General features: G+C 35.7%; 1 protein-coding gene across 1 annotated transcript in view; it reads left to right on the forward strand.

Moving 5' to 3' along the window:
* Positions 1 to 15,135, forward strand: part of LOC140157067 (ephrin type-B receptor 2-like) — a 393,532-nt gene that overhangs the window by 356,144 nt on the left and 22,253 nt on the right. Inside the window, 4 exon segments of the mRNA XM_072180133.1 lie at positions 6,700 to 6,938; positions 7,301 to 7,364; positions 7,935 to 8,046; positions 12,062 to 12,118. Of these exon segments, the coding sequence (XP_072036234.1) occupies positions 6,700 to 6,938; positions 7,301 to 7,364; positions 7,935 to 8,046; positions 12,062 to 12,118 (472 nt within the window).

Raw genomic sequence — 15,135 nt, forward strand, 5'->3', positions numbered from 1 at the left:
ACGTACATTTTCTCCATGTAGTTCCCAAACGTGCAGCTGTTGTTTGCTCTTGCTAAAATGTGTAAAATAATGAATAAATAAAGAGTGCATAGGTCTCGGGAGTTTGAATTGTAACACTTTGTGAATGTGGTAGGGGTAGAAATTTATCATCTTTTTTGATTGTGAATGTTGATCATGAATGTTTCGTACCCTAGTGCTTTCTGTATGTTACAGGCAACTGTAATATATTCAAGTTTTTTACTATCCAACTGCACACACACACATTTGAATTTTATTTGGCGTTAAACATACCGTGGACTATTTTACTAACCAAGTGTGGACCTAGCCATATACTTGCAAATGTGGTCAATGGCTATAGTGTGTTCTTCTTTGCACTTTTAGATATAGGAAAAGTGAGATTTCTTGTGTGTGGTGTCCTCATTTGCCAATGTTTACAAAAGCGCCCCCTCCCAGTCGTACATATTATACATGCAAGAAATAAAAAAAAATTGAAAATACTAAAGGCAATTTGTGTCAGCAAATCATACTCGCATATGAAAACAATCGAGACTCTGAAGGAGAAGAGGAGGAAAAACAGTACATAGAATAGAAACAAGTTAAGACAACAAAGCTCCGTAAGAGCCAATCACACGCAGCGAAAACAGGACAGAGGGGAATAGGTAGGGATGTTGGTCAGGTCGAGTGTTCCGAAATGGGCTCGCTCAAGTGGCGATGAAAGTAAAAAACGAGAGACACACTGTCTACTTGAAGAGATGATAGCTACGTGCTGTACTCCTTTATCGTCCCGCTTACGGTGCTGCCCTGGATGAGAACAGGGATAGCTGCCAGAGAAGATATCATACACTTCCCATAATGCATTTCTTCCATTTTAATAGCCTATACTGATTTGCTATCTAGTGCAACATCGATAGTGATGGAATATACCTCAATGAATAGAGCATATCCAGATCTGGCAAAATATGTCTATTTCTTGACTATCGACCCATGTTTAACCAGTTGATTCTCAAAAATGAAAATAAAGTAATATTGATGAAATGGGGTGTTATTTCATGTTGCAAAGGCTTCTGGGAAGGGTAAGATATCTTCTCTGGATAGCTGCCTTTTTGCTGCCTTTATAAAGGCAAGAAAAGCTGCTACATGGTAATATATATCGTCCAGTTTATGATATTGCCCGGAAGGGATAGCTGCTATGTTCAATTGAAAATTTAAAAGCTGTTCTACAATATTACTTCAGTCCAGGGTCCGTAGTAAGCGGGCGGCCGGGATGCCATGGCCGCCCATTTTTGAGAAATTTGTTATGTTTTTCTTTATATCTTTATTTCAATTTGGGCATATATTTGTATTTTGGCCGCCCCACATTTGTCATGGCCGCCCCACATTTTTCAACCTTGCTACGGCCCTGCTTCAGTCTATACCCAAATCTGATCATCTGTATGTGGTATTTATATAATTTACTAGTATTCAACTTATCTGTTTTGCCTAATACCAATATGCTCAGGCACATATTTTATTACACCAGCATTTCAAACCCGACAAGATTTAATAGCTGCCTTTGTCGCAAAGATGAAGACATATAGCATTTGAAATAACTGAAATGTTTTAACCTATTTAAAAAATTCAAAACCTTAAGTTTCAAGAATCTTGAAAACAAATCTCTTTCTGTAACCTATTTTGTGAACAATGATGTACTTAATAACTAATATGAAGCTTTGAGAAGAATATCTGCAAAGGAAAAACACAGAAGACATCTGCATAGTAGGGGAGAGCGGGGAGTGTTCGCCCTAGGGGCAGGTTCGCCCACCCCTTGTTTCTCAGCACTACGGCTATCGGGGAATTTGATGATGGCAAAATTAGGTGACATAGATCATTATAAACTTCTCATATTAGCTACTCGACATATAGGGACGCGTTCATCGAACTGCAGCCAAAACAAAAAAATTACACCAATACCTAATTTTTTCTTGCATTTATAATCTTGTATTATCATTTATACATAAATACAGATGGTTTTAATGGAAATCTGTATTGGGAACATATGGGATTTGTCAAAGATTTAATGCAGTTATAAACTCCTTATTCGATTTGTATTTTGCATACCCTGAAGAAAAGACACAAAAATGTGCACAAGGGGCACGTTCAGCCCTTTTTGAGGATGGGGCATGTTAGCTCTATATCTTCCCGGCGGACTTACCCCCAAACTGGAGGGCGGACCTGCCCCATCAGCGTATTATGCAAAATCTTGATAACTATACCATTAAACAAGGTAAAACTACTGAAAAGCATGTTTTTTAAAGTTATGTGGTATCAGTATTACTCATACCACCGTTTATGTCCTAATCCATAATCTCCCCGAAGTTGTAAACATGATATACGTTAAAGCTCACTATGGACCCCTACATTTTACCCTGACCCGTCCCCTGTAAAAAATTTAGTGACTTTCCAGAAGAGAATGAATGCCATGTATACTCTTGCTAAATGTTTGCATTTAATATGCTATTGTTATGCAATGTTTAAAGCTTTTTTTGTGATTAGGGTGAACTTACCCCACCATATGGGCTGAACCTGCCCCAATATGGGGCAAGTTCGCCACTTTGAAAAACTTTTTGTTTGCTCTATCCTGTTGCTATTGTAAGGCCTATAGTTCTGGGATTGTGGCCGTATATAGCTAACACATAGGGCTTTCACATGGGCTAATCAGGTCATCCCTAACCTTAAAATTTACATCGCTAGGCTGGTCAGAAAAATATAGGGCGAACACTCCCCGCTCTCCCCTACATCCAAAATGTATTAAATGTTCCACCAGGCAACGCATTAAATAATGAAGCCAACCAATTGTCAGTGATCTGTTTCAGAGCGATTACCGAATGGGGTGCAACTCTACTAGTCTTATTACAAGACTGCCCTGCCCCAACCCTAAACCCTAACCCTATTAAATGAGGACTGGACTCCAGTCTAGCAAGGTGCACCCTATTCGGTAATATACCTCTGTTTCTGTTCTATAAAGAGCGTAAAAGTAATCACTTGCTCCGCGCTCTCCGTCTCAACGAAAACTGACTGGGGACCCTAGAGCGGGACAAACAAATAACGAGGACTAAAATATCACAACAAATTACGCTCTTTGCTGATGGCCAATGAATGAAAGGTCAGGTATCTAGAGAAAGGAGTCAATTGAATAGATGTACTTGTTGTGCTGAGTTGCAGCAAACAAACTAAAGGTGTATGGTCGCATATAGATAATGTGTACATGTTAGGAATCAAGCTTGGGCATTTTATGATTTGCAGTCCAGAAATTTTGGTGTACAAGTCAGTGGCGTAATTAGGGAGGAAAGGGGGGCAACCAGCCCCGGGCTACCACTAGGGGGCATCAAATCGGCCTCATTAAAAAAAAATTATATCATAGTGCCGATGCCATTCCCACACCCCGCGTCTAAGATATTCTCGGGTGGGGGTAGGGGCACCAGTTTTGTTTCTTGCCCCGGGCGCTACCAACCCTAGTTACGCCACTGGTACAAGTAAGTTTAAAACATTGGACTCCAGCAGTTTTCAGATCTCCATAAATATGATTTTGAAGAATGTTATGGAGCATAAATATTGGTCTTGCGATTTAAGAAAGCTCAAAGCTTACTTAAAAGTACAAGTCAATTGGTTTCAATTGTGAATTGATGTTTTTGTAAATGTCCCAAATGGGTAACACTTTCACCTCATTGAAGAAGGTATTCATGTATGTACAGTGTAAAAAAAAGAAGTACAAATTAAAGGTCTAAACATTCAATTTTTCCAAAAACTTCAAGCAAGCAGTAAATTTTGAATTGGAGCTTGTCATACATTCCAAGTCCTTAGCAAAAGTAGAAGTTTATAATTTCATCACTATTATATAGCTTGGCAGAAAAATATGAAATGGAGATGTAGATATATGCCTACTCATCGCATAATGCGGCAAATAAAAACCCACTCAAATTCAGTTGTCAAAAAATTTGTTCTACTCAGTCGGCTTGTTTGTGTGTGTAACTAGGTTAGCATAACAGAATCGATTGTCATCGATACCGTCGAACCTCTTTTGACGGAATCCACTCAACGCAACAGATTAATTTATATAATCAACCGTTTTCAATTCATTTTTTGGGATGCTAGTAAAAACTAGAAGTTTTCCAGAATCTCTGTGGAATGGAGGGTAGATTGTAAGTCCCCCAAGTGGGCATGAGAGCCATAGAAAAACCAATGATACTTGACCACAGGCAATGGAAGCTGTCCGGTAGTGACGCAAGATGAACGATTGTCATGGAAACCGAGATGTGTTAAAAAAGAAAACAAATATTTATTTTTTTGTAAAGAGGGATTATCATTCCCTTTCGTGTATTATATTATCAATGATTTCACGGAAATGCATTTATATAATATATAATATATAATATAAGCAGGGGTCAAACTTGAGGATTATTGACAAAATCTGTGATATATATACAAAAACTTCTTTTCCCAGTGAGAATTGTTAACAATTTCAGAACGGAAATTTCATGTGAAAGTCTTTGCAAGTCCATGTTTTTAGTTGTTTTGTTAAGTTTGCATTTTGTAAATCCATATCACCGCTGGCAAGTTTAAATATTCAGGCATTGCTTCATCAAGAATTCAGTCTCCCAATGAGTTTGTGCTTGTGTATTCTTCTTTTAGTAGAGTTTTTGAGATCTAGTGAATTTTGCTTTGAAAGTTTGAAAAATAAATTTCCTTTTTTGAAATAAAATAAGTAAAAGTAAAATGTACTTTCTGTAATTTACATTTGTTTTGTGGAGGAATAGAAAAAGTGTTTTGTCTCAAATTGTCAGGAAAACGGGGTGACTTGAAGTCAAAATTGAAGGCTTTTAGACAACACTTCCAGCATCTTTTATCTCTTGTCAGTTGGTTGGTTTCTCAGAGGTCCCCTGTTCAGTTCCAATCTTTTTTTTTTCACTGGCTTACATTCACTTTTAGTGAAGAAGACTGGTATCTTTTATGTAGCTTTAATAAAGTGGCTTCAATTTCAATGCTTGAATTGGCTGCTGGCAAAATATTGAAGAAACAACAAACAACTAAAAAAAATAGGTTATTTGAGCAAATTGCATCATGCATTCAAATTAGCTAATAAAAATCATCCCATCTACCTGTCTTCCAAACATTCACAGTAATTATGTAACTGTGTGCTATATTGAAGATTCCAACTCCTTTGCTGAGCAACTGCTATTAAAATGTCTGTCACAAATTGGGCATGAATTTACTTTTTCTTGTATAAACACTTGAGAAAAATATGGAAGGAAGTTACACGGTATTGTGCCATGGATTTATTCTAATGGAACGGGATAGAACTGGATTTTTGTCTCATTCTTTCTGAACAATAACTTTTGTAGTATTTTCATTTTTCTGTAATGAATAAAAGAGAGAAATATTTGTAGTTTTTTAAGAGTTCCCAAAACACTATGAGCCAAAATAGCGTAATTCCCAAAGAAACAGTCCAATAATTCCCTATTCAACATGCATAGCTCAAACTTTCACCTCAAGTTGTGGAGTATGAGTTTTTATACCCAACACACTCAAAGGTCATTCTATGCATGTGGAAATATATTAGGGTTAATGAACTGTGCCCTAACGATGAGCTTGTTTGAGACTTTAGTGAAATTTACCAATTGTCTCTGCTGCCCTCTCAAGCAAAAATGGGCTATTCCAGTTGAAATCCATATCCCCTATGGAAGACATGACTTTAATCTCTCACACAGGGGGTGTAGATGAAGTAACCCGGTACCCATTCAGGTAACTCCATTTGAAATTCACACTCCCTGTGGAAGATTAATGTCATGTCTTCCATAGGGGGTGTATATATTTCAACTGGAATAGCCCCACCTGTTATTACTTGGAAGGCAGATCTGGGTAGGAATACATCAGATGCTCCAATTCAACTTCTAGTGGAGTTTTTGCAAAGATTGGCCTCGTTTTTAAGCGATAGTTTGAAGTATTTAGGATGTATGTTTAACCTGAAACTGTATGAGTTTTATGAATCTAGGACTCACATTTTTATGATGAAAAGTGATAAATTGTTTTTATGATCAATGATATTATTTTTTTTTTAAATGAATAAATATTCCCATCAATTTCTTATAGAAAATGTTTTTACACTTAAAAAAGTTTATTAAAGTTGGAAATGGAATTATAATAAAGGAGGACAAAAGAACCAATCTGGTTAAAAGTGTTTAACAGACACATTCAGGGGTGGATTTAGAGGGGGGCGCGCGCCCCCTCTATTTTTTGCAGAGCGGCGCCCGACGTAATGTATTTTTGCAGAGCGGCGCCTGACTTTGTGTGGGCGCCGAGCTGCCGCGGCTAGCGACGGTGGCTCGGCGCCTCTACTGAAAATTCCTGGATCCACCCCTGACATTGGTTCAGTTGTGACACAACCCAATTTTATTTCTGGCTTGGAACAGAAAACTAGGTTTTAAGTAATTGGCTTTCCATGTGGAAACACACTTTGGTCTTAAGAGACCAGGCTAAAGCAAATTAAGTTAACATAGTCTTAACTGTGAGAGATAGATTGTGCAATCGTTAACGAAATTTTGTAAGAATGTAGTGAAAAATGTGAATTGATATGTTTTGAAAATATTTAATTCAGGATCCAATCGTACAAACTTTGCATTTTTAAATTATTATAAATTGAAATATATACATATATCTTTTCAGTGCCTTCAGCGGTGCGGGATGTTACCGTCAACGATAGAGCGCGCACCAGGAACACTATTGAACTGGAGTGGAAGGAGCCTATGTTTCCCAATGGTGAGATCACGTCATACCAAATCCGCTACCGTACCAGCATGGAGACGACCGCCAATAGCAAATATCATTATCAAAAAGCACAACTAGGTACCATTCAAAGAACCACTGTGGTTCGTCTAGAACCGGGCACTGAATATGTATTTGAGGTGAGTAGCCAATGACAGATGCTGTACCATAAAAACTTTCTAGGAGAATATCAAAACCAGCAAGAATTTGCAAGCTGAAATTAGGATCATTTGCGCAACACCACAATTTTTTTACAAATCGATAGTTGTGTTGAGATAACATTAACCTTTTGAAAATGTGTATTAATTCCTTTAATGCTCTTAATGCTGGCCATAATCTTCAACACACAAAATTTTGAGATATTTTCTCAAAATATAAAGAGCTATCTGAAGGAACACTGAGACAACATGGCTTGTTTGTACTCATTTTAATGCATTACACACACTGATTCCAATGGTCATATATATTTAGAATGCTCTTGTTTCGTGTGGTTTTTTTTCAGGTTTCCGCTGGTACTAGTGGTGGATACGGCGTCTATAGCAAACCTGTTGTCACTTCAACCAGAGGTAATGAAATCAAGTTCAATGTTTTAAATAGTTTTTTAATATGATCCACTGAAAACAAAACATCAGAATATGGTTGTTTTTCAAAATTGACCATTTCTTTTAATATTCAACATCTCTTGAAGAAAGATTGTCCCTCATCAGTGGACAACAGCTACATTGATCTTATTGATATGGTTATAATTCTGTATCAATTTCCAGTGTAAATTTAGTTCATAGTGTGTGTTAATAACATTTTCAAGCTACAGGTCCAGCAATTAGGCCCAGATTTTGTGTGGCCTAGAACTCCCACGTTGGGTATTTACTGCTTGAATATAAACATTTTTCAACTGTTGCTGATGGCTATTTCTAAGAGAGAACTTTAGATATGTGGAAGTTCACTCCTCCGTCCCTTTTATTTTGTACCTTCTCACCCTTAAGTGAACCATAAAAACCTAGACAAGTAACTTGTTTAACCCGGTTATAAATATATGACCGACCATATTGTAATGAAATGTAACAAAAGTTTTCATTACATAGTATAGTAAACCAAGTCAACAATTTCTTTTCTCAATTTAATTTTTGTCCAAGCAGGTGCAGCAACAAGCAACAGCTACGCTACAGCGATGATCGCTGGTGCTGTCTCCGCTGTCTTTGTCATCCTCATCCTTGTTGCCGTGGTGATCTTCCTAGTCTTTTGGAGAAGGTATAGTTTGTTTTCCCTCTCTCCCTCCTCATACCAAAGCTTGGTGACATGCTCTAATTTTGTGTGTATTTTGAATGCCCTTTACCCCATGAGAACTACCTGCTGATTGGCCAAAAAGAAGTTTTCATTATCAATTGGACCAATCAGCAACATTGTTAGAATAATTTCACCACAAAATAAATTGGGGTGAATTATTTGCAAAGCTCCATTCTGATTGGTGATTAAATTGAAGATATCATGTTATTGACCAATCAGAGGCGATGTTAGATCGGCAGGTAGTGCTCAGGGGGTTAATATCTTGACAATTTTATGCTCTTTGCAGTTTGCATTGACATTTTTTTTATTGTTTTGATTTTGATTTAACGAGCTACTAATTTTATCCAAGAATGAAGATTTGAATTAAATCTCTGTTGTCCCCATGGGCTCTACTATCTTCTTACAATGCCCCTGATTGGCTAATATTATGTTATAATGATATGAATAACCAATCAAAATTGAGCTTTTAGATCTCTTACCAATTTTAAGCTTAACCTCCTTCAGTACTCTATCTCTGATTGGTTCAATACATGATATAGCTCACTTTTAAACCAATCAAATCAGTTCTTAGAGACTGATAATTCAGCTGGTAGTGCCTGTGGGGTTAATGTGTGAAGTGATCAAAATACAAGCCAATCACTTTTTGATTTTTATTGCAAAATTTACAAATCTCAAAACTCTGGTCATGTTTTTGAGTGGTATTTTTGATTCAAGAATGTTGATGATACCTTGTATACTATTTATTATTCTAAACTTTTGAGTGATATTTGTTTGCGAATGTGATGATGATAAACAGTGTATAATTATAAACATTATTATATGATTTGGCTTAAAACCGTTGATTGATGCAGTCTCATACTACTAACTAAGTTCCCTTCTCCTGCATGTATTCTATGTAAAACATGAAGTGCGTGCTCTGGGAGCTTCTGGGTATGTGACAATTTGTACGACACTCAGTATAGATGATGAAAATATGCTGATAACTAGGACTGTGAAATAGTTTTGAGAATGTCAATTTATAAACATGACTAATAGAATGCAGGGTGTGGAAAGATTGATGAAGTAACTATTTTTGTGGAGAAGATTGATGTTTAAAAATAACAATTATGATTGCAAATGTTTTATATCATTCAGTATCAAAGATAAAAATACATTGAAAAAAAAAAATTGAAATAAAAAAAATACATTGAAAAAAAAAACCAAATTAAATTTAAAATTGTAGTTACTCATCATCCTAGTTGCATGGTCATGCCCCCCTGAAAACTTTTGAACATACCTGGCAGATGCATCATGCATATCTGTACTTGCTGCCTGAACAAAACGAAGGGTAAACTGGGTCTCACTTTTATGTCTTCACCAAAGCTCAAAATACCAGAACAAAATGGACCAAAATTTGCAATGTCCGTAAAGATGTGCCTGTTTTAGACCAAAACTAATTTTATTCAGGCCATTTTAGCACAAAAACAGCATTTGCGCAGGTAAAGTATTTTTGATATCGGGGGAGGGACGAATTTGTAATATTTAGTCGCTTTTGGAAATTTCACCCAGTACATTACTTTGGACTGCATCAATCACATTTTAAGCCATCCAAACTTTTGAAATAAAACTTGAGTAATTTCTTCTATTTTAAAGAAAAGTACCCCTTCCCTGCTCCTTCCTTCTTTGTATCCCAAGTTGATATTGATGTTGATATATATTCATTTATATTTATTATTATTATTTCTTATAAAATATTAAATTTTATAGGAAGTTCTCCCTTTTTGATACTAACACAACCAAAAACTGTGTATGTTTATCCATTCCCTCATACAGCCAGCATGGTCCTCTATTCTTTCCATCCTCCTAACACCCTAGTTGAACCCCAAGCGCATGCAATTAAGCAGATATCATGTGCTTTGTTAACCTTTATTCCATTTTGGTTTATATTTTCAGTTTATTTTTTCTGTTACTTTTTATGTTGCTTGTATTTTAAGTTGATTTTTAAACATGTTTGAATAAATCATTTTAAGTATGGGGTAAGAGAAAGGTAGTCAACGCTATTATACTGAAACTTGTAAAAACAAATTATAGAAGTTTGTAAAAAGTTTTTGAGAATTTGTAAACAATTACAAATTTTGAATTGAGATATAAATTATATGTTGTAGGAAAACCATCACTGCTTTTCTTGATTTTATAATAATAATGTCTTAAGGTTATAATTTTTCATATTCCTTTCATACACAGTAATTAATTATTCAAAACATTAGTTGATATCTTGATATTTTGACCAACTGCACTATTTGGTGATTTGCTATTAACAAAATCGGGTAGATTTCCAACCTAACTAAACAAATCTGTTAATCCTTTTCCTTCACTGTTCTCACCCTATGGGAGAAGGTATATTAATACTATATTTGAAAACTAAATTATCTTATTACGGGAACAAGACAGACTGAAGTTTTCTTTTTTTCTTTCGTCATGTCATCAATGGTCTTATTATATTAACTATTAATTAATTACTCAGGCAATCGATGAAGAACATCATCAGGAATGATATCGTGCACTATACAACTAAGTATAGCGCAGTTAGGTAAATATGGACCAAATAACACACCACCAACCATGGTCGATAACACACTGCCTCCCACTATTGGAAGCAGCCTTTCTATATATTTATTGACCTCATTATCATAGCCATTAATGTATATTATTGTATTATGGGTTCGGTGGTTGCATTGTTCTTGCAAGGTGCGTTTATTATCAAGTGCAAAGCAGCATTTTTTTAATTTTTTATCGTAAAAAAAAAAAAAAAAGATCATTGGATTTTTGCATTTTTATTGCTTATTTAATCACATTGCTTATAAACCTTGCCTCTTAGATATTTATTAATCTTTTAGTCTTTGTTCAATGATTTGTTGGTTTTGGGTACCCGTAGTTTTGTGTACTTAGCATTATGGGTAATTAGAGAATTGTGGGTAATCTGGTGGTGTAAATGAGTCATTGGGACAAGTGTGGTATCATAGGGTATATGTTTAAAATTTTTGTTGTGTCCTGTTTAGGTTTGATTTTGTTTTGATTTGAACATTTTTGTTGATTTCATTTCTTTCTTCTTTTTAACATCTGTGCATGCTCAGAAGGGGTTGAACTTATCACAGCCAACAATTATGTAGTTTAAACATCCAGGATCATAATGTTCCGCCACATTACATTTTATACAATTATTTTTTGACATGTGAAAAAGAAAATATCAAGTACAAAATTTTCGAACTAAAGATTCTGTGAGCTAAAGATATCAAAATAGTAGAAAATGTGGTACTTCAAGTGTACCAAATGACAATGAATTCTACTTATAGTTACAATAGTTATTATTTCTGTTTTAGGTTCATTTTGATTTTATAATTTAATTTCATCACCTTAACCCCTTCTTCATCTTTGAAGTTGTCATGGTGATCCCTTCCCATCATGCTCTACCCCTTTATTGTGAACTCCCCTCCTCACTTGTCGGTCACTAGGGATGAGATTTGCACTTGCTTGGCTGGTTTCCAAAGTATTTGATTCCCAGCAGCACATCTTCACAACCTTTTATTTTGTGCTTAATATGGATCACATTTTAAAAGTTTGGTGGTATGTTGCAGTTTTTTAGCACCATTTTTTTCCTGCACTTTGGTTGATTGAAGATATTAAAAGATAATACAAAATATTTTATGGCAAAAAATATATCATAATTAGCCAATAGCAGTTAAAAATCAAACAAACAGCATTAATTTAATGTTCAGCAAGTCAAGTGATAGCCAGCCCTCTTTGACCACAAGAGCCTCTGAAATTCAGTATAATATTGCTGGACACGCAACAAAATCCCATATCCATCCATTCATATCCCAATAAAATGTTACCACAAGAGGGCGCACTTGTATACATACATTGTATTCACAATATGCATTTTTTCTCCATTCTTGCTATTTTTTTTTATTCCATCTTAACCTTTGACCCCAAACTTCAGACGGAAAGCCAAACAACAGCTGTACTTTAAGATCTCTACCCTTCCACCGACTTCTAGGTAATGTGTCTATTTCTGATACGGACGCACTATAAATCAAACAGATCACTGCATTCATTGTCATCTTCCAATCTAGAATGGTTTCATCTTCTATTCCCATCATGCAGTATTCCAAAGGGTATCCCACAATGCCTTATTTTGTTGATGAAAAAGTGAGGTAAACAAGTGGGTAGAATAATTGTCAAAAATAAAAATAAAAACTACTTTACATGTGACGAAAATGTCAATCAAACTCCAGCACAGCCCGTGATTGGTTAGTATCGCGTAACTAGGTTGGTGCTAGGGCGATGCCTTCGTTATGTGATACTAACCAATCACAGACCATGGGAAATTTGATTGCCAGGATTGTCAGATGCAAACTAGTTTCTTTATTTCTGGATTTTATTATACAAGTCAACTGTTCCCAAACAGAGAGCAAACTGTGAAGAAAATTCTGATCACAAAATGTTTGGTTTGAATTGCTTTAATGCTTTAATTCTTTCCCAACTGTGCTTGAAAATGTCAACAGAATTATCAGTTAGTTTTCGAGATTGAACTCGCCATCTCTGTTTCTGCTTGTAAAGTATGAATTTTAAAAGTTTGAAAGCACTTAACATTTGCAATTTGTTTTAAATCATGCAAATATGCATGTGTTTCAGATAGTATGAAAACATGCGCAAAATTAAGAGTGCATGCATGCGCTAACAAACAAACAAACATCCTTTAAAATGTGCATGATGGGAAAATGAAGGGGAAAACATTGGGCTATTCCAGTTGAATTCCATACACCCTCTATAGAAGACATTACCTCAATCTTCCACACAGGGAGTGTGAATTTCAAATGGGGTTACCTGAATGGGTGATTCCATTTGCAAACTACACCCCATATGTTGGAGATTAAGGTTGTGTCTTCCATAGGATTTCAACTGGAATTCTCATCCAAAAGGCATGAATTTCTTTAACCACTGTGTGTTTCAGTAAGAATAAATCAGTTTTACGACTCCGCAAAAGTTGAGAACTGTTCTTGTTGAAATCCGCAGCAAGTTTTCGGTGCCATATAGATGACAATGATGTTAGTTTATAGTGACTAGTATTTTTGCGTTCTTTCACCACCTGTATTATATCGTCCCTGTATAAAAACTTTCCCATATTTTCTGTCTTGTTTCTTTACAAATTAGTTTGTTGATTTGGACAAACATAAACAAGATAACATAACACAGCTTGTGTGTGTATATATATGGCTAACAGCATGCATTTTATAAATGTCTTCTCAAACATAAAATCTGTCAATTTTTGATGTGCGTAGCTTGCATTCTGACAAAAATGAGAACAAAACAAGCAAAGAAAAATATGCTAAATTGTAAAAAGCTGTATATATTGATGGAAATCAGTGGCGGTGCTAAGGTGGAGGCTTTGGGGCATTTTACCCCACCAAGCTTGAGCTTTGTGCCCCCCTCAAAATAAAAAATTACCATAAACCCACCATTTTGTGCACAAAAAATGCAAAATTTGTCAATTCCCCCCTCCCAATTACCCCACCCCCAAAAAAAAATACTGGTGCCGCCACTGGCAGGGATGTGTACATATATTTAGACTTCTTCACATAATTTAGAATCTGTGCATTTTTGCACTATGTTTGTAAATCTGAAGACTGCAAGCCCGTTTCTATCTTTAACAGCGCACACATTTTTTCCCCTTCTCAAAGATCGTGTGCTGCATAACAATTTACATACGACACGCACGGTGCATGGTTTTCATTAATTACCCGTAAAATCTCACCGAGCATGGCCTGAATTAACAATTAATGCTGTGTGAAATGCGACACCGTGTTAGAGACAACATTCTTTGTCGTCATCCAACCCTCATTTTTTTTTTTTTTTTTCGTAGATTAATTTGAAAATTATAAGGAATAGGACATTCATGTGTGAAGATTTATAGCATATAACGGTGGAATTTGGGCTATTCTGTTTAAAATCCACACACCCCCGTGTGGAAGGTTTTACCTGTCATCGAAATTCCAGTTACACCTTGTGTTTAATCCAACTGGTATAGTTTGATCAGCTCGTAATCGACGGGCCTGGCATCACAGATTAATATCAATATATTTTATTTTCAGAATTGTGTTGTGGCGAGTAAATGTATTTTTATCTTGTGACATCTCGCCAGAAACATCACAAATTGTTACTTTAAGTCCTATACTTTGTCTACTTTATTTGCCATGCACAATATAACTAGACAGGTCAACTGTATCACTCTTAAATGTGGGTCTACTTTTCGGCGTAGTGGTAAAAGCCTAACAATCCCCGCCAATTACAAGCTGATCAAAGTGGAAAATGCTGAAATTAACAAAATCCAGTTCAATTTTGCCTTAAGTTCAACAACTTTGTTTAGAATTTCAAAAGATCTTCCACATCTTTTCCACTTTTAATGGATGAAAACTGTTGGGTCTGGACTAACTAAAACTATTGAATTTGATTGGAATTCCCTAAATTTTCCAGTGGCGTGTGGATATCAAATGGAATAGCTCATTTGGTAGACAATTTGTTTGGCTGAAACTTTTAAAGGTACATTTACCTTGGGTATGGCGATGTGCGATTCTTGATTCAAATTGTATGCCTCAGAATCACAGCTGTTGAAATGTTTAGATTTTTTTATGTGTACCCTAAAACTTGATCAATCTTTTTTTGTTTGGAGCCAAATTTACACTGCATATGGTGTTTGTCACAAATTGAGTCTCCTGCTTTACGTACATTGGCAGTACCAGAAATATTAAAAATCTAAAAATTTGATTAAAATTTAAATTTTTGCCCGAAATTGGCAAGATTTTCTGTGAATTATGGCCATGGGGGACAAGGCCCATTTTTTTTTGGGGGGGGTGAATGCCTCCATTCTCCCATTTAAAAGCCAAACAACTCCAATTTTATAACAGAAGTTTTAGAAAGATATAAACACACATAGGCCTAAATTTAATCTTATTAAACCTTTTATCCGTAATTTGACCTTTTTTGACCCCATTTACAAGTAGCAATACCAGAACG

This window comes from Amphiura filiformis, chromosome 7, assembly GCF_039555335.1.
Source record: "Amphiura filiformis chromosome 7, Afil_fr2py, whole genome shotgun sequence".
Taxonomy (NCBI): domain Eukaryota; kingdom Metazoa; phylum Echinodermata; class Ophiuroidea; order Amphilepidida; family Amphiuridae; genus Amphiura; species Amphiura filiformis.